The sequence below is a fragment of the Stegostoma tigrinum genome, chromosome 5, assembly GCF_030684315.1.
Source record: "Stegostoma tigrinum isolate sSteTig4 chromosome 5, sSteTig4.hap1, whole genome shotgun sequence".
Classification (NCBI taxonomy): Eukaryota; Metazoa; Chordata; class Chondrichthyes; order Orectolobiformes; family Stegostomatidae; genus Stegostoma; species Stegostoma tigrinum.
In genome coordinates this window covers 30,995,000-31,012,711 of record NC_081358.1, presented here as the reverse complement: position 1 = coordinate 31,012,711, position 17,712 = coordinate 30,995,000, and the positions used below count along the sequence as shown (strand labels likewise).

General features: G+C 50.0%; 1 protein-coding gene across 9 annotated transcripts in view; it reads left to right on the top strand.

The window, feature by feature from the left end:
- The window catches only part of LOC125451959 (centrosome and spindle pole-associated protein 1-like), a 179,300-nt gene that overhangs the window by 102,094 nt on the left and 59,494 nt on the right, over positions 1 to 17,712 (top strand). For all 9 annotated transcript variants that reach the window (XM_048529772.2, XM_048529765.2, XM_048529764.2 and 6 more), the window contains one exon: positions 15,532 to 15,652. In XM_048529772.2, coding sequence (XP_048385729.1) covers positions 15,532 to 15,652 — 121 coding nt within the window. The remainder of the gene's footprint in view (positions 1 to 15,531; positions 15,653 to 17,712) is intronic.

Genomic DNA, 17,712 nt, shown 5'->3' with positions numbered 1-17,712 from the left:
CACCTGACAACCAGGTTCTTACCCGCGATGGAGAGGGACCGGAGCGTCCACCTGCCCAGCTTCTGCTTAAATTTGGAGATACGCTCCTCCCAAGTCTTAGTGCATGCCCCAGCTCCACCAAACCAAACACCCAGCACCTTCAGGTAGTCTGTCCTGACGGTGAAGGGGATGAAGGAGCGGTCGTCCCAGTTCCCGAAGAACATGACCTCGCTCTTACCCCTATTGACTTTGGCACCCGAGGCCAGTTCAAACTGGCCGCAGATGTCCAACAGCCTACTCACCGACCGACGATCGGTGCAGAAGACGGCGACATCATCCATGTACAGGGAGGTCTTGACCTGAAGGCCTCCGCTGCCTGGGATAGTCACGCCCTTCAAGCTCACGTCCTTCCTGATGGAGGCAGCGAAGGGCTCCACACAGCACACGAACAAGGCAGGAGAGAGTGGGCAGCCCTGCCTGACTCCAGATCTAACAGGAAAACTGTCTGATTCCCACCCGTTGATCGAGACTGCGCTAACGATGTTGGCGTAGAGCAGCCGGATCCAATTGCGGATGCCCTCCCCGAACCCCAATTTGGAGAGGACGTCCCTCATGTAAGCATGAGAGACCCTGTCGAAGGCCTTCTCCTGGTCCAGGCTGACGAGGCAGGTGTCCACCCGCCTGTCCTGTACGTAGGCGATCGTATCCCTGATGAGCGCGAGGCTCTCAGCGATCTTCCTGCCCGGCACAGCACAGGTTTGGTCAGGGTGAATCACCGACTCCAGGACAGACCTGACGCGGTTGGCAATGACCTTGGCCAGGATTTTGTAGTCCACGTTCAAAAGTGAAATGGGACGCCAATTCTTAATTTCTTCCCTCTCCCCCTTCCTCTTGTAAATGAGGGTGATGATGCCCTTCCTCATGGACTTGCACATTTCCCCTGCCCGAAGCGCACTATCGTACACCTCCAGCAGGTCCTGGCCGACCAGGCCCCACAGAGCAGAATACAGCTCGACCGGTAAGCCATCACTTCCGGGAGTCCTATTTTTCTGCAAGGACTTGAGGGCTCTGGCCAGCTCGTCCAGGGATATCGGCCGGTCCAACCACTCCCTCGTGCCGTCGTCTAAGACCTCCGTGATAGACGACAGGAACGACTCGGAGGCCGTGCTGTCCGTGGGCTTCGTGTCGTACAGTCCGGCATAGAAGGATCTGCTGATCCTCAAAACGTCGGGCCGAGACGACGTCACCGAGCCGTCGTCCTCCTTCAGCCGGCTAAGCACAGAGCTCTCTTTGTGCACCTTCTGAAAGAAGAAACGCGAGCACGTCTCGTCCTGCTCCACAGAGTGGACCCTGGACCGGAAGATTATCCTGGAGGCCTCCGCGGCGAAGAGCGAGGCTTGCTGGCCCCTCACCTCGCGGAGGTCCTCCGTGACATCGACCCCCATCAACTGCAGAAGGAGCAGGTTCTGCACCCTTTTCTGGAGTCGCGACAGCTTTCCCCGCCTCTGTCTTGCCTTCTGAACACCCTTGAGGACAAAGAACCTCTTGATGTTCTCCTTCACCGTCTCCCACCAGTCGCCTGGAGACTCAAAGAGGGGTTTCACGGTTCTCCAACCGGCGTACTCCCTCTTAAGCTCCTCGACGTTCTCTGGGGTCAACAGAGTCGTGTTGAGCTTCCACGTCCCCTTGCCGGCCGGCTGGTCGTCCTGTAAGTGACAGTCGGCCAACAGGAGGCAGTGGTCAGAGAAGAACACCGGCTCGACACCAGTGGATCTGACCGAGAACGTCCGTGACACAAACAGGAAGTCTATCCTTGAGCGAATAGACCCGTCCGGCCGCGACCAGGTGTACCTCTGCTGCGCTCCGTCTGCAGGGGTGCTGAAGACGTCGAGCAGCTTGGCGTCCTTCACCGTGCCCATCAGGAATCTGGACGTGACGTCCAGTTGAATACCCCCACCCGCTGTCCCCACGCCGGATCTTCCATCTGCATCAATGATGCAGTTGAAGTCTCCGCCTAGGATGACCGGCCTGGACGTAGCCAGCAGGGGTGGAAGCCGCTGCAGGACGTCCAACCGCTCACTCCGTACCACTGGGGCGTACACGTTGATCAGCCTCAGGGGAGCATTCCTGTAGGTGATGTCAGCCACTAGGAGGCGCCCCCCCACCACCTCCTGAACTTGAGAGATGGTGAAGTTGTGCCCCCGCAGCAGAATAGCCAGGCCCGAGGAGCGACAGTCGTTACCCCCCGACCAGATCGAAGGCCCACAGGTCCAGGCGCCGGACCATTTCCCGTACCTGCCGAGGTGCGGTATCCCGCACTCCTGCAGAAACAGGAGGTCCGCCTTGATGGTGGTCAGGTAGGCCAACGTGGACACACATCTCGCGGTTGACTTGACGCTGCGCACATTAATGCTCGCAATTCGTACCCCCATTGTGGGCAGTGACCGCAGTACCCTCCCTAAGTCCAAGGTCCAGCCCCTCCATCTGTCCCTTCATGCCCATTGCCCGGGCTAACTGCTGGACGCTCTCTGGGCTCAGGAAACCGTCTGTGCTGCCTTCCGGGTGGCATCCCCCCGTCAGGGGTGCGGAGGCAGGAGGGTCCGGCTCCGGATCAGGCTGGGGACGTGCTGTTTTCTCCTTCCTGCCTGGAAGTTCCGGGGGGCCCTCCAGTGCTCCAGCGGCACTTGACTGGGTGTCGGAGTGAGCCTCAGGACGCCTCCCGTCACCTGGAAGCGGGGTGCTGCTTTCCTTCCCCCTCGAGACCTTTAACTTCTGCTTCGGGTGGGCCCTGTCCGAATCCTCCTCGTCAGAGGAGCTCTTATAGCCCCCCTGTAGCTGTCTCTTCCCTCCTGATTGTTGCGGTTCCTGGGCCCGTCGACGCACCTTCCTCCTCGCTTTCCGGACTGTAGTCCACTCCCCTGGGTCGCCTGTCGCCGCCTCCATTTGCTCCGGGTTGTCGGGGGGGATCGGAGCCTGCAGGGGTGCTTTGCTGGCCTCGGGCCCATCCTGCAGGGCTGGGCCCTCCTGCACGGCCTGGCCCTCCTGCACATTAGTGGGGTCCTTGCTGGGGCCTGGTGCCTTCCTCTCCTCCGGGGGGGCTGGCCCCGCATTTCCCCTGCCGGCGACCTGGGCGTAGGTGGTACCCCGCCGCGGGCATGCCCTATAGAAGTGGCCCGCTTCCCCGCAAAGGTTGCAGCTTCTCTCTCGTGGGCAATCCTTTGCAAGGTGTCCCTCCTCCCTGCAGATGGTGACTTTGCAGTCGGCCGCCATGTGACCTGACCTACCACAGGCATGGCAGACTTTAGGTTGCCCTGCATAGGTCAGGTAGCCCCTGCTCCCGCCGATCGCGAAGCTGGACGGTGGGTGTGCGACATTCCCGTCTGCGCCCATCCTCAGCGTCACCTTGACCTGCCTCTTACTCGTCCAGATGCCAAAGGGGTCCACCATGTCAGTTAGGTCCCCTTCCACCTTCACATACCTTCCGAGGAAGGTCAGGACATCAACTGCAGGCACATGCGGGTTGTACATGTGTACAGTCACCGTACGGCTCCTCTGTGCTGGCATCAGAAACAGTGGGACAGCGGTCAATACAGAGAGGGGGCCCTCACCTCCTTTCTCCTTGAAAACCTCCAGGAAGCGCTCGCAAAGCTTGGCACTCCGGAAGGTCACATCATAAAAACCTCCTCCGGGGAAATCCTGCAGGCAGTAAATGTCCGCAGCAGCGAACCCACAACAGTCCAACAGGACCCTCTTCACGAAGAAGGTGCGGTCCACAGGTGCACCTTCATCCACCTTCTTTACGGAAACACGGATGGTGTTCCGGACCCCCTGACCTGGGGCACGAGCACTTGCCGCAGCCATCGTTGCAGGTTGGCTGCTCCCCTGAACCAGCGTTAGGCCGAAGCCAGCATTAAGATCCACTGGTCGCAAGGGTGCACAGCCAACCCGACGTCCTCCTTTCACCTCCAAGACTGCACTCTCGTCCTCTCAGTCCACAAGAGAGTGGGTCTTTATTGTGTTCAAGATGTAAGCTAGTTCACTGAGCTTGCCGGTTTGTTCCCAGACATTTTGTCACCATTCTAGGTAACATCATCAGTGAGCCTCCGACAAAGCGTTGGTGTTATGTCCCGCTTTCTATTTATCTGTTTAGGTTTCCTTGGGTTGGTGATGTCATTTCCTGCGTTGGTGATGTCATTTCCTGTTCTTTTTCTCAGGGGATGGTAGATTGGCTCCAAATCAAGGTGTTTGTTGATGGAGTTCTGCTTGGAATACCATGCTTCTAGGAATTCTCGTGCGTGTATCTGTTTGGCTTGTCCTAGGATGGATGTGTTGTCCCAATCAAAGTGGTGTCCTTCCTCACCTGTATGTAAGGATACGAGTGATTGTGGGTCATGTCGTTTTGTGGCTGTGAACATCAACTAGCCACAAAACGACATGACCCGCTATCACTCGTATCCTTACATACAGATGAGGAAGGACACCACTTTGATTGGGACAACACATCCATCCTAGGACAAGCCAAACAGAGACACGCACGAGAATTCCTAGAAGCATGGCATTCCAACCGGAACTCCATCAACAAACACATTGATTTGGAGCCAATCTACCATCCCCTGAGAAAAAGAACAGGAAATGACATTACCAATCCAAGGAAACCTAACCAGATAAATAGAAAGCGGGACATAACACCAGTGCTTTGTCGGAGGCTCACTGATGATGTTACCTAGAATGGTGACGAAACGTCTGGGAACAAACCGGCAAGCTCAGTGAACTAGCTTACATCTGGAACACAATAAAGACCCACTCTCTTGTGGACCGAGAGGAGGAGAGTGCTGTCTTGGAGTTGAAAGGAAGACGTCGGGTTGGCTGTGCACCCTTGCGACCAGTGGATCTTAATGCTGGCTTCGGCCTTACGCTGGTTCAGGGGAGCAGCCAACGTGCAACGATGGCTGCGGCAAGTGCTCGTGCCCCAGGTCAGGGGGTCCGGAACACCATCCGTGTTTCTGTAAAGAAGGTGGATGAAGGTGCACCTGTGGACCGCACCTTCTTCGTGAAGAGGGTCCTGTTGGACTGTTGTGGGTTCGCTGCTGCGGACATTTACTGCCTGCAGGATTTCCCCGGAGGAGGTTTTTATGACGTGACCTTCAGGAGTGCCAAGCTTTGCGAGCGCTTCCTGTAGGTTTTCAAGGAGAAAGGAGGTGAGGGCCCCCTCTCTGTATTGACCGCTGTCCCGCTGTTTGTGATGCCAGCACAGAGGAGCCGTATGGTGACTGTACACATGTACAACCCGCATGTGCCAGCAGTTGATGTCCTGACCTTCCTCGGAAGGTACGTGAAGGTGGAAGGGGACCTAACTGACATCATGGACCCCTTTGGCATCTGGACGAGTAAGAGGCAGGTCAAGGTGACGCTGAGGATGGGCGCGGACGGGAATGTCGTACACCCACCGTCAAGCTTCGCGATCGGCGGGAGCAGGGGCTACCTGACCTATGCAGGGCAACTTAAGGTCTGCCATGCCTGTGGTAGGTCAGGTCACGTGGCGGCTGACTGCAAAGCCACCATCTGCAGGAACTGCAGGGAGGAGGGACACCTTGCAAAGGATTGTCCACAAGAGAAAAGCTGCAACCTTTGCGGGGAAGCGGGCCACCTCTATAGGGCATGCCCGTGGCGTGGGACCACCTACGCCCAGGTCGCCAGCAGGGGCAATGAGGGGCCAGCCACCCCGGAGGAGAGGAAGGCACCAGGGCCCAGCAAGGACCCCACTAATGTGCAGGAGGGCCAACCCGTGCAGGAGGGCCCAGCCCCGCAGGATGGGCCCGAGGCCAGCAAAGCACCCCTGCAGGCTCCGATTTCCCCCCCGACAACCCGGAGTCGATGGAGGTGTCGACAGGCGACCCAGGGGAGTCGACAACAGCCCGGAAAGCGAGGAGGAAGGTGCGTCGACGGGCCCAGGAACCGCAACCATCAGGCGGGAAGAGGCAGCTACAGGGGGGCTATAAGAGCTCCTCTGACGAGGGGGATTCGGAGAGGGCCCACCCGAAGCAGAAGTTAAAGATCTCGAGGGGGAAGGAAAGCAGCACCTCGCTTCCAGGTGACGGGAGGCATCCTGAGGCTCCCTCTGACACCCAGTCATGTGCCGCTGGAGCACTGGAGGGCCCGCCGGAACTTGCAGGCGGGAAGGAGGAAACAGCGTGTCCCCAGCCTGACCCGGAGCCGGACCCTCCTGCCTCCACACCCCTGACGGGGGGATGCCACCCGGAAGGCAGCACGGACGGTTTCCGGAGCCCAGAGAGCATCCAGCAGTTAGCCCGGGCAATGGGCATGAAGGGACAGATGGAGGGGCTGGACCCTGGACTTGGGGAGGGTACTGCGGTCACTGCCCACAACGGGGGTACGAGTTGCGAGCATTAATGTGCGCAGCATCAAGTCCACCGCAAGATGTGTGTCCACGCTGGCCTACCTGACCACCATCAAGGCGGACCTCCTGTTTCTGCAGGAGTGCGGGATACCGCACCTCGGCAGGTACGGGAAATGGTCCGGCGCCTGGACCTGTGGGCCTTCGATCTGCTCGGCGGGGTAATGACTGTCGCTCCTCGGGCCTGGCTATTCTGCTGCGGGGGCGCAACTTCACCATCTCTCAAGTTCAGGAGGTGGTGGGGGGGCGCCTCCTAGTGGCTGACATCACCTATAGGAACGCTCCCCTGAGGCTGATCAACGTGTACGCCCCAGCGGTACGGAGTGAGCGGTTGGCCGTCCTGCAGCGGCTTCCACCCCTGCTGGCTACGTCCAGGCCGGTCATCCTAGGCGGAGACTTCAACTGCATCATTGATGCAGATGGAAGATCCGGCGTGGGGACAGCGGGTGGGGGGAGTCAACTGGACGTCACATCCAGATTCCTGATGGGCACGGTGAAGGACGCCAAGCTGCTCGACGTCTTCAGCACCCCTGCAGACGGAGCGCAGCAGAGGTACACCTGGTCGCGGCCAGACGGGTCTATCCGCTCAAGGATAGAATTTCTGTTTGTGTCACGGATGTTCTCGGTCAGTTCCACCAGCGTCGAGCCGGTGTTCTTCTCTGACCACTGCCTCCTGCTGGCCGACTGTCACTTACAGGACGACCAGCCGGCCGGCAAGGGGACGTGGAAGCTCAACACGACTCTGTTGACCCCAGAGAACGTCGAGGAGCTTAAGAGGGAGTACGCCGGTTGGAGAACCGTGAAACCCCTCTTTGAGTCTCCAGGCGACTGGTGGGAGACGGTGAAGGAGAACATCAAGAGGTTCTTTGTCCTCAAGGGTGTTCAGAAGGCAAGAGAGAGGTGGGGAAAGCTGTCGCGACTCCAGAAAAGGGTGCAGAAACTGCTCCTTCTGCAGTTGATGGGGGTCGATGTCACGGAGGACCTCCGTGAGGTGAGGGGCCAGGAAGCCTCGCTCTTCGCCGCGGAGGCCTCCCGGATAATCTTCCGGTCCAGGGTCCACTCCGTGGAGCAGGACGAGACGTGCTCGAGTTTCTTCTTTCAGAAGGTGCACAAAGAGGGCTCTGTGCTTAGCCGGCTGAAGGAGGACGACGGCTCGGTGACATCGTCTCGGCCGGACATTTTGAGGATCGGCAGATCCTTCTATGCCAGACTGTACGACACGAAGCCCACGGACAGCACGGCCTCCGAGTCGTTCCTGCCGTCTATCACGGAGGTCTTAGACGACGGCACGAGGGAGTGGCTGGACCGGCCGATATCCCTGGACGAGCTGACCAGTGCCCTCAAGTCCTTGGAGAGGAACAGGACTCCCGGGAGCGACCGCTTACCGGTCGAGCTGTATTCCGCTCTGTGGGGCCTGGTCGGCCAGGACCTGCTGGAGGTGTACGATAGTGCGCTTCGGGCAGGGGAAATGTGCAAGTCCGTGAGGAAAGGCATCATCACCCTCATTTACAAGAGGAAGGGGGAGAGGGACGAAATTAAGAATTGGCGTCCCATTTCACTTTTGAACGTGGACTACAAAATCCTGGCCAAGGTCGTAGCCAACCGGGTCAGGTCTGTCCTGGAGTCAGTGATTCACCCTGACCAAACCTGTGCTGTGCCGGGCAGGAAGATCGCTGAGAGCCTCGTGCTCATCAGGGATACGATCGCCTATGTACAGGACAGGCGGGTGGACACCTGCCTCGTCAGCCTGGACCAGGAGAAGGCCTTTGACAGGGTCTCTCTTGCTTACATGAGGGACGTCCTCTCCAAATTGGGGTTCGGGGAGGGCATTCGCAATTGGATTCGGCTGCTCTACGCCAACATCGTTAGCGCAGTCTCGATCAACGGGTGGGAATCAGACAGTTTTCCTGTTAGATCTGGAGCCGGGCAGGGCTGCGCACTCTCTCCTGCCTTGTTCGTGTGCTGTGTGGAGCCCTTCGCCGCCTCCATCAGGAAGGACGTGAACCTGAAGGGCGTGACTATCCCAGGCAGCGGAGGCCTTCAGGTCAAGACCTCCCTGTACATGGACGATGTCGCCGTCTTCTGCACCGATCGTTGGTCGGTGAGTAGACTATTGGACATCTGCGGCCAGTTTGAACTGGCCTTGGGTGCCAAAGTCAATAGGGGTAAGAGCGAGGTCACGTTCTTCGGGAACTGGGACGACCGCTCCTTCATCCCCTTCACCGTCAGGACAGACTACCTGAAGGTGCTGGGTGTTTGGTTTGGTGGAGCTGGGGCGTGCAGTAAGATTTGGGAGGAGCGTATCGCCAAATTGAAGCAGAAGCTGGGCAGGTGGATGCTCCGGTCCCTCTCCATCGCGGGTAAGAACCTGGTTGTCAGGTGCGAGGGGCTTTCGGTCCTGTTGTATGTGGCGCAGGCCTGGCCTATTCCCTGGACCTGCACCGCTGCGGTCACCCGGGCCATCTTCCACTTCATTTGGGGGTCGAGGATGGTGCGGGTCCGCAGGGACACCATGTACAAAGACCTGGGAAATGGGGGAAAGGGCGTACCGAACGCCACCCTCGCCCTGACGGCTACCTTTGTGTGCGGCTGCATCAAGCTGTGCGTAGATCCTCAGTATGCAAACACCAAGTGTCACTACTTACTGAGGTTCTACCTGTCCCCGGTGTTGCGAAGGATGGGCCTGGCCTCGTTGCCGCGGAACGCTCCGAGTAGTTGGACCGTTCCGTAACACCTGTCCTTCGTGGAGAAATTTTTGAAAGGAAACACCTTTGACCACAAGGCCGTCAGGCAGTGGTCAGCACGTAGTATCCTCGGGACCCTTCGGGAAAAGGAGAGGGTGGATCCCATCGTGTGGTTCCCCACGCAGACTGCCAAAGTCGTTTGGCAGAATGTCTCATCGCCAGAACTTTCAAACAAGCACAAGGACATTGCTTGGCTGGCGGTGAGAGGGGCTCTGCCAGTGAGATCCTTTATGCATGCCCGGAATCTCTGCACCACCGCACGCTGCCCTCGAGGTGGGTGCGGGGGGTATGAGACTGTCGATCACCTCCTTCTGGAGTGTGCCTATGCGCAGGAGGTCTGGAGGGGGATGCAGTGGTATTTGTCGAGGTTCGTCCCGAGCAGCTCCGTGACGCGGGACTCCGTGCTCTACGGGCTGATTCCCAGGACGCACACCGAGACCAACATCAACTGCGCCTGGAGGACCATCAATGCGGTGAAAGACGCTCTTTGGTCTGCCCGCAACTTGCTGGTCTGCCAGCTGAAAGAACTGACCCCGACCGAGTGTTGCAGACTGGCGCACTCCAAGGTCCAGGACTATGTGCTGAGGGACGCGCTAAAGCTTGGGGCAGCCGCCGCCAAGGCGCGGTGGGGAAAGACCACCGTATGAGCCCCCTCGTCCAGAAAAGGAAAAAGAACCCTATCTGGTCATGGGCCCAGCTGGTGCCTTCCCCAACTGGTCAGGGGGCCAACTGGGACTGTGCGGGGTGACGACTGCCGGTGTGGTTTCTTTGCTTTGTTTTTTTTTCTCTCTTTTGTTTTTTCCTTTAGTTGGTGTACGTACCCCCTGGGTAACCCGGAGTGGCTTGCATGACTGGGTAGGTGTATAAATGTTTTATTTTTTGTACATTCTATGAATAAAGTATATTTTTTCAAAAAAAAAGTGATGAAACGTCTGAAAACTAACCTTCCAGGTTAGCGAGCAAGCTCACATCCTGAAAGAACTGTGGATGCTGTAAATCAGAAACAGAAGTTGCTGAAAAAGCTCAGAAGGTCTGGGAGCATCTTTGAAGAGGAATCAGAGTTAACGTTTTGGTTCTGGATACCCTTCCTCAGAACTCAGTAAGGTCCTGAGGAAGGGTCACTGGACCCGAAATGTTAACTCTGACTTCTCTTCACAGATATTGCCAGAGCTGCTGTGCTTTTCCAGCAACTTCTATTTTGGTTTATGGAATTGGAATAACAACTCTCTTGGAAAACTTAGCAGAATAATACTAAGCAATAAATGTTCTAATATAGTTACACCCTACAAACACACCCTTGGAAAAAGACCAATTCAGTAAAATAGATTATCTGTCTCACCTGCAATCTTAGCAGCAGGAAGAGAATTCCCCCTAGCTTTTAGCTGTAACTGAGAGATGAAAAGTAGGTTCATCGTTCTGAATTGTCAGTTGGTATAAATCGTTGGAGTTGGATTTACTGTTGATTATCAAATAAGGCTTTTTAGAATATAGATGTAATACACAAAACAAAGTGCTGTGGAAACCCGGCATGTTTGGCGGCATTTGTGATGAGATCTGAAGAAATACTCAACTCAAAATGTTAACTCTGTTTTTGTCACCGCAGATGCTGCCAGGCATGCTGAGTATCTTCAGTGTTTCCTGTTTTTCTTTCAGATTTTCAGCATTCACCATATTTTCCTTTTATTATGAATGGAGAATATGGCAGCTATTCTTTTGAAGTACCTTAGCATGGACAAGGAATTAGTAGCATATTTTCACTAGCTATTTTGCAAATCTGTTTGGATCTGAGTACAAAAAATTGGTTTAAAAAAAAGCAGTAAATGTAAAATAGAGTAGACACTGTCCTTGTGTCGTGGGACAGCGAACAAATCGCACCTTGGTAGATGTCTATGTGTAACTTCAAGTCAGTATTTTTGGGACATTGTCATTGTCCACACGATCTTGATGAGTCGGTGGTCAGATTTTGTTGACCTGTGGAACTGCAGTTACTGGAACCACCTTGTCACAGATGACACAACAGTTCCTTTGCTTTGCAATCCAACAGAAGAAAGGAAACAACCTTCTGACCCAGTAATGTTCCTGAAGAAGCAATCTAATTCGATGAGCTTTTGCTAACTTCAGCATCCACGCGCTTATCTTACTCTGGTAGTCAGTCTTACTTCTGTGATGGACAAATTATTGGAGAGGATTTTCAGAGATAATTTTGAGATTATTTGGAAAAGCAGTTTGATTAGAAATAGTCAGCATGGCTTTGTGAGGGGCAGACCATGCCTCACAAGCCTTATTGAATTCTTTGAGGATATAATAAAGTGCAATCGATGAAGGTTGAGCAATGGATGTGGTGTATATGGATTTTAGCAAGGCATTAGATAAGGTTCCACATGGTAGGCTCGTTCAGAAAGTAAGGAGGCATGGGATTCAGGGAATTTTGGCTGCCTGGATACAAAACTGGCTGTCCAATAGGAGACAGAGGGTGGTAGTAGATGGAAAGTATTTAGCCTGGAGCTCAGTGACCAGTGGTGTTCTGCAGGGATCTGTTCTGGGATCTCTGCCGTTTGTGATTTTTATAACTGACTTGGATGAGGAAGTAGAAGAGTGGATTAGTAAGTTTGTTGATGGCATGAAGGTTGGTGCAGTTGTGGACACCATAGAGGGTTGTTGTAGGTTGCAACAGGAGGTTGACAGGATGCAGAGCTGGGCAAAGAAGTGACAGAATTCAACCCAGAAAAATGTGAAGTGATTCATTTTGGAAGGTTAAATTTGAATGCAGAATACAGGGCTAATCGCAGGATTCTTGGCAATGTAGAGGAACAGAGAGGGATCTTGGGGTCCACGTCTGTGTTGATCCCTCAGAGTTGTTACCCAAGTTGATAGGATTGTAAAGAAGGCGTACGGTGTGTTGGCTTTCATTGGCAGGGGAATTGAACTGAAGTGCTGTGAGGTTACGCTGCAGCACTATAAAACTCTGGTTAGACCACACTTGGAATATTGTGCTCAGTTCTGGTCTCCTCAAAAAGAATGATGTGGAAGCTTTAGAGAGGGTGCAGAGGAGATCTACCAGGATGCTGACTGGAGAGCAGGTCTTATAGGGAAAGTTTCAGGGAGCTAGGGTTTTTTTCATTGGAGCGATGAAGGATGAGAGGTGACTTGATAGAGGTGTACAAGATGATGAGAGGTATTGATAGAGTGAATAGGCAGAGACTTTTTCTCAGGGCAGAAGCGACTATTCTGAGGGGGCATAATTTTAAGGTGTTTGGAGGAAGGTATAGAGGAGATGTCAGAGGTAGATTCTTTACACAGAGAGCGGTGGGTGTGTGGAATGTGCTGCCGGCAGTGGTAGTGGAGTCAGATACTTTAGAAACTTGTAAGCGACTCTTGGATAGGCACGTGGAGGATAGTAAAATGTAGGGTATGCAGGGTAGATTAATCTTATATGATAATAGGTCAGCACAATATCGTAGGCTGAAGGGCCTTTTACTGTGCTGTACTGTTCTATGTCCTGTGTTCTATTTTTCTCACTTGAGTGGTGGACTGTGGACATCAATGGTTGGCCAACATTTTATTGCCTGTCCCTAGTTGTCCTTGGACAGGTGGTGGTGAGCTACCTTTTTGAACATCGATAATCCACATGCTGTAGCCTGACCCACAAAGCTCTTCGGAAGGGAATTCCAGGATTTTGACCCGGCAACAGTGAAGGAGCGACCGTATATTTCCAAGTCAGGATGGTGAGTGGATTAGAGGGGAACTTGCAGGTGGTGGTGTTCCTGTGTATCTACTGCCCTTGTCCCTGTAGATGGCAGTGGTTGTGGATTTGGAAGGTACTGTCTAAGATCTTTAGTGAATTTCTGCAGTGCAACTTCTAGATAGTACACACTGCTGCTACTGAGCATTGATTGTGGAAAGAGTGGATGTAGTGCCAATCAAGTGGGCTGATTTATCCTGGATGGTGTCAAGCTTCTTGAATATTGTTGGTGCCGCACCAATCCATACAAGTAAGGAGTATTCCTTTGTACTCCTGACTTGTGTTTTTGTAATGGTGGACGAGTTTTGGGGAATGAGAAGGTGAGTTACTTAAAATCTTAAATGTTTCAATTAGATCATCCCTTCCAAACTTTGATTATTGGCACATTCTTTCCTAATGAATCAATCCGTCATGTCCAGAATCAGCTAGGTGAACCTTTTCTGAACTGTTTCCAATGCAAGTGTATGCTTCCTTAGATAAGATGATCAAAACTGTACGAAATATCTCCGTTTTGGTCTCACCAATAGACTGTACACTAATATTAAGACTTCCCCACTTTGGCCAAAACATCTATAATTCCCACACTTTCATTAGAAATCTAGGATGAATCCCACTTGGATTGAAAGGTTATCAAATTTGCCATTCTTCTATTTTGATCCATTCTAATTTCTCTATTTCCTCCCCTTGCCCTCATCACATTTACTATAATATCACCACTAACCGTAATTATTTAGTGAACAGAGATGGGCAGTACTAATTTAGTGTTATAGTTGCACTCTATGCCTCCATAAGAGGATTGCAGTATCATCACTAATTAATCCCATTTCTTCCTTTCACTACAGTTTTGTTTTTACATACCTGTACTTTTGCATTTGCATTTATGTTAGTCACCAATCTGTTCTCTTACTCTGTCTTTAACCCTCTTGTTTCCTTTTTCAGTTCTCAGTACTTTCTGTATTCAGCTTAGTTCTGTATTTATAATTACAATACCGTAGACATAGAAGCAGAAATAGCTGTTTAGCCCGTTGAGTCTGCTCCGCTGTTCAATGAGATGATCACTGATCTGATAATTGCCAACTCCACATATCTGCTTTTTCCCCATAACCCTTGATTCCATTACTGATTAAAAATCTGTCCATCTTGACCTTGAGTATAGCTAATTGTCTGTGGTGTCATTAGCCCACCTTCCCTGTGTCATTAAATTGTTACTATCTTTAGTCATCCAGAGGGCTTTTGTTGTTCTTTCCCTCCTTGTGATAATGTGCCAATTCCTTACTGAAGATGTTTGAAGTCTACCAGTATTCAGTCATTATTCTGTCTATCATTTTTATATCCTTCTTGGTCACGTCCTTTTCATCCAGTTGTGTGCTTTTACATTTGTTTGCTCCTTTTCCTTAACTGTAAAGATATTATCAATAGTGTTCAAATAAATGCTGTCTAGCTGTTCCACAGAACCAGATCCTTTGTCCTTGGATTGGGAACATCCTTGTCTGCGTATTACAGGAATTCCTTTGTCTCTTTACCTCCTTACTCTATTCCTTTAGAGTGTTTGGCAGCTTATAGCAGAGCTTCTCAAAGTGGTGGCCAGGACCCTAAATTGTGTTGCAAGCTGAAATTGCATAGGACCTGATGCAGTGTTCGCTGCCAGGGAGCTGACCAATTTGCAACAACTTTGCTTCCTCTTTACTAGGATTGCCTTCTCAACTCTCACTGAGAAGTTGCAACAATTTTCAAACAAGTCTCAAAATTGCCTTACAGTGGGAAAATGTTTGGAAAGTACTGACCTAGTGTACACACCCCCAGTAGCATATTAGGTTTCATGTTGTTCCATCATCCTAGCCAAATAGATTTTGTCGTTGATCCTCTGAACTATTTATTGATTATTTATTTGATTAATACTGCCACTCCACTTTTTTGTATTTTTTGTTTTAATTTCAGGTTTGCACTTTTGGTTTCTAACTGTCAGTCTTTGCTAAATATTCTTTTTTGCCATCTTGTCCTCTGTTATTTCTGTATTTTGTGAATTTTTTTTTTCTTTAGATTTACTTTTATCTTCTCATCTTTACATGACCATAGAATCTCATCCTTAACTAATTTGTTGTTATTTTTTAGAACATGTCTGAATTCTATTGACCCCCCCCTCCCCAAACACCAAACATTGTCCACTGTTATTCTACTTTTTGTTGGTACTTTTCTTAAATTTACTTCCATCAGTTCCGTCCCCACACTCTCAAATTTTGTTTTTAAAATGTATTACTTTGGTTTCTGAATTGTCTATTTTGCAATTTGTACAAGTTGCTTAATTACATCTTAGTTCCTACCTCCCGAAGATAAATCAAAAGTAGTGTGACGTGGACAATGCGTAATAATTTGTTCTTTAAGTTACTGCTGTCCATTGTAGTTATATTGAACTTGAAGGTACAGTCTGCTTTGTCACCAAGTTTAGAAAGATCATTTTATTCAGTAGTCTGATACAACTGTATTCACTTATTGAATGGTAAAGTATTAATCTGTTGCTACATGTAATGAGGTAAAATTACTTTTCCAAAGTTGCTAACTGTCAAGTTGGATATTACCATCTTGTGAAATTTAGGTAGAAGTTTGAGAGTTTAACAGATAAACACAACATTAAGCCTTAATTTGTTTTGCAGTACAACAAATGCACATGATGCTACTAATGTCAGAAGCATAGCTGCTGGATCTCTAGGAGAACAAAAAAATATTTTATCAAAAGAAAGTACAGAAAGTTACCAGGACTCTCTGAAAAAGCAGGTAAAACGCACATAATTTTTTAAAAAGTCTATTAATTTGACAGTTTTTGGTTCAATTTAGTACATGTGATTTGGTGGAAAATTTTAGGATAATTGACAAAAACACACCATGTTTTTATTTGTCTTACTTGCCAAAGGCAGTACATTCTGGTGCGGATGACAAAAATGAATTTTTAACTGTAGAATGTAATGTAATTCTCAAATCTGAATTTAATATTTTGAGTGGTAGACTGTGATGGAACCCATGTGATTTAGTGCAGAATAGGATACAAGTGGTTGCATTTTGGATCATTTCAATTCTTCCAGTGCCAAAACAATGATGAATGCGTCAGAATGAATGAAGGGGTATAGACCAGTAAAGCATAAGTAAGAACTGTAGCCACTGAAATCCCATTACGAATAATAGATTCATCATGTTAGCCAGAACCACATGCAACCTAGTAAAAGCAACATGCTCACCAGAAATCAGAATGAAGCAAATATAAATAAAAAACATTCTTACTACTATACATATTAAAAGTTAGATAGACAAATATATGGCCAAGGTGCAATAAATGCCTTTAATTAATTGTTATTTTGACTCTCAAAGTAAAAATGAGTCAAAGCATTGTACAAATGATTTATAGCCTGCTAACCTCATAAAGGGAAATTATTGGAACAGAAATTAATTTTGGATAGTAGCGTTCAGTAGGCAGTATTACATCAGTCACCTGTTATATCTCTTGCTTGATATCTAGCACAAAGACAGATGATTGTGATCTTTGCAGACCTACATGGGATCACTGCAAGGTATCATCAGGCATGCAAGTATTATAGATCCATTTTCTCTGTCAAACATAGGGTCAGAAATGGGAATATTTGCCAATGATTGAATTCACGATGCTTCAAATGCTAAAACAGCATTTTCTTGCATGCAATTAATGAATGGCAAGTTACATTTGTGAGACAAATGCCAAGAAATGACCATCTCCAACAAGAGACAAACTGAATTTTCCTCCCTCGTGTTCAGTGTCATGACTGTTTCCCCACTATCAGCGATACCTTGGGAGTTAGCAGTAACCAAAAACTTAACTTGACTACCAATTTAAATACCATGGCTGCAAGAGTAGTGTCTCTTGCTGATTTCTAAAATTAGACTAAATTTTTTGATCTGTTGCTAATCTTTTCATTATTGTACTGTCTTTTAACTTGCTTAGCTCCAGATGATTCATCCTTTTCAGAGTTTTCCACATTGGAATATTTTAGCTGAGAATGAGAATGAGGTTTAGTGATAATGGGAACTGCAGATGCTGGAGAATCCAAGATAACAAATTGTGGAGCTGGATGAACACAGCAGGCCAAGCAGCATCTCAGGAGCACAAAAGCTGACGTTTCGGGCCTAGACCCTTCATCAGAGAGCTCTCTGATGAAGGGTCTAGGCCCGAAACGTCAGCTTTTGTGCTCCTGAGATGCTGCTTGGCCTGCTGTGTTCATCCAGCTTCACACTTTGTTACCTTAAGTTTTAGATTGTTTCTCTTTCTCTTTTGTCCCTCTTCAATCTGTTTTCTCAGTTATCTTTAGTCATTCCGATTCCTAGAGTCATACAGCATGGAAACAGATTCTTCACGCCAACTCATGTACGCTCGCCAACGTTCCAATATGACCTAGTCCCATTTGGCCCATATCCCTCTAAACCTTTCCCATTCATATACCTATCCAGCTGCCTTTTAAATGTTGTAATTGTATTCGCCTTCACCACTTCCTCTGGCAGCTCTTTCCATACATACATCACCCTCTGCATGAAAATGTAACCCCTCAGGTCCTTTTTAAAATCTTTCCCTCCCTCCTTAAAGCTATATCCTCTAGTTTTAAACATCCTGACCATGGGAAAAAAAGACCTTGGCTATTCACCATATTCATAGCCATCATAATATTGTAAATCACTGTAAGGCTACCCTTCAGTCTCCATGCTCCAGGCAATAAATGCCCCAGCCTATGCAGCCTCTCCCTCTAGCTCAAATCCTCCAGTCCCAGCAACATTCTTGCAAATCTTTTCTGTACCCTCTCAAGTTTAATAACATC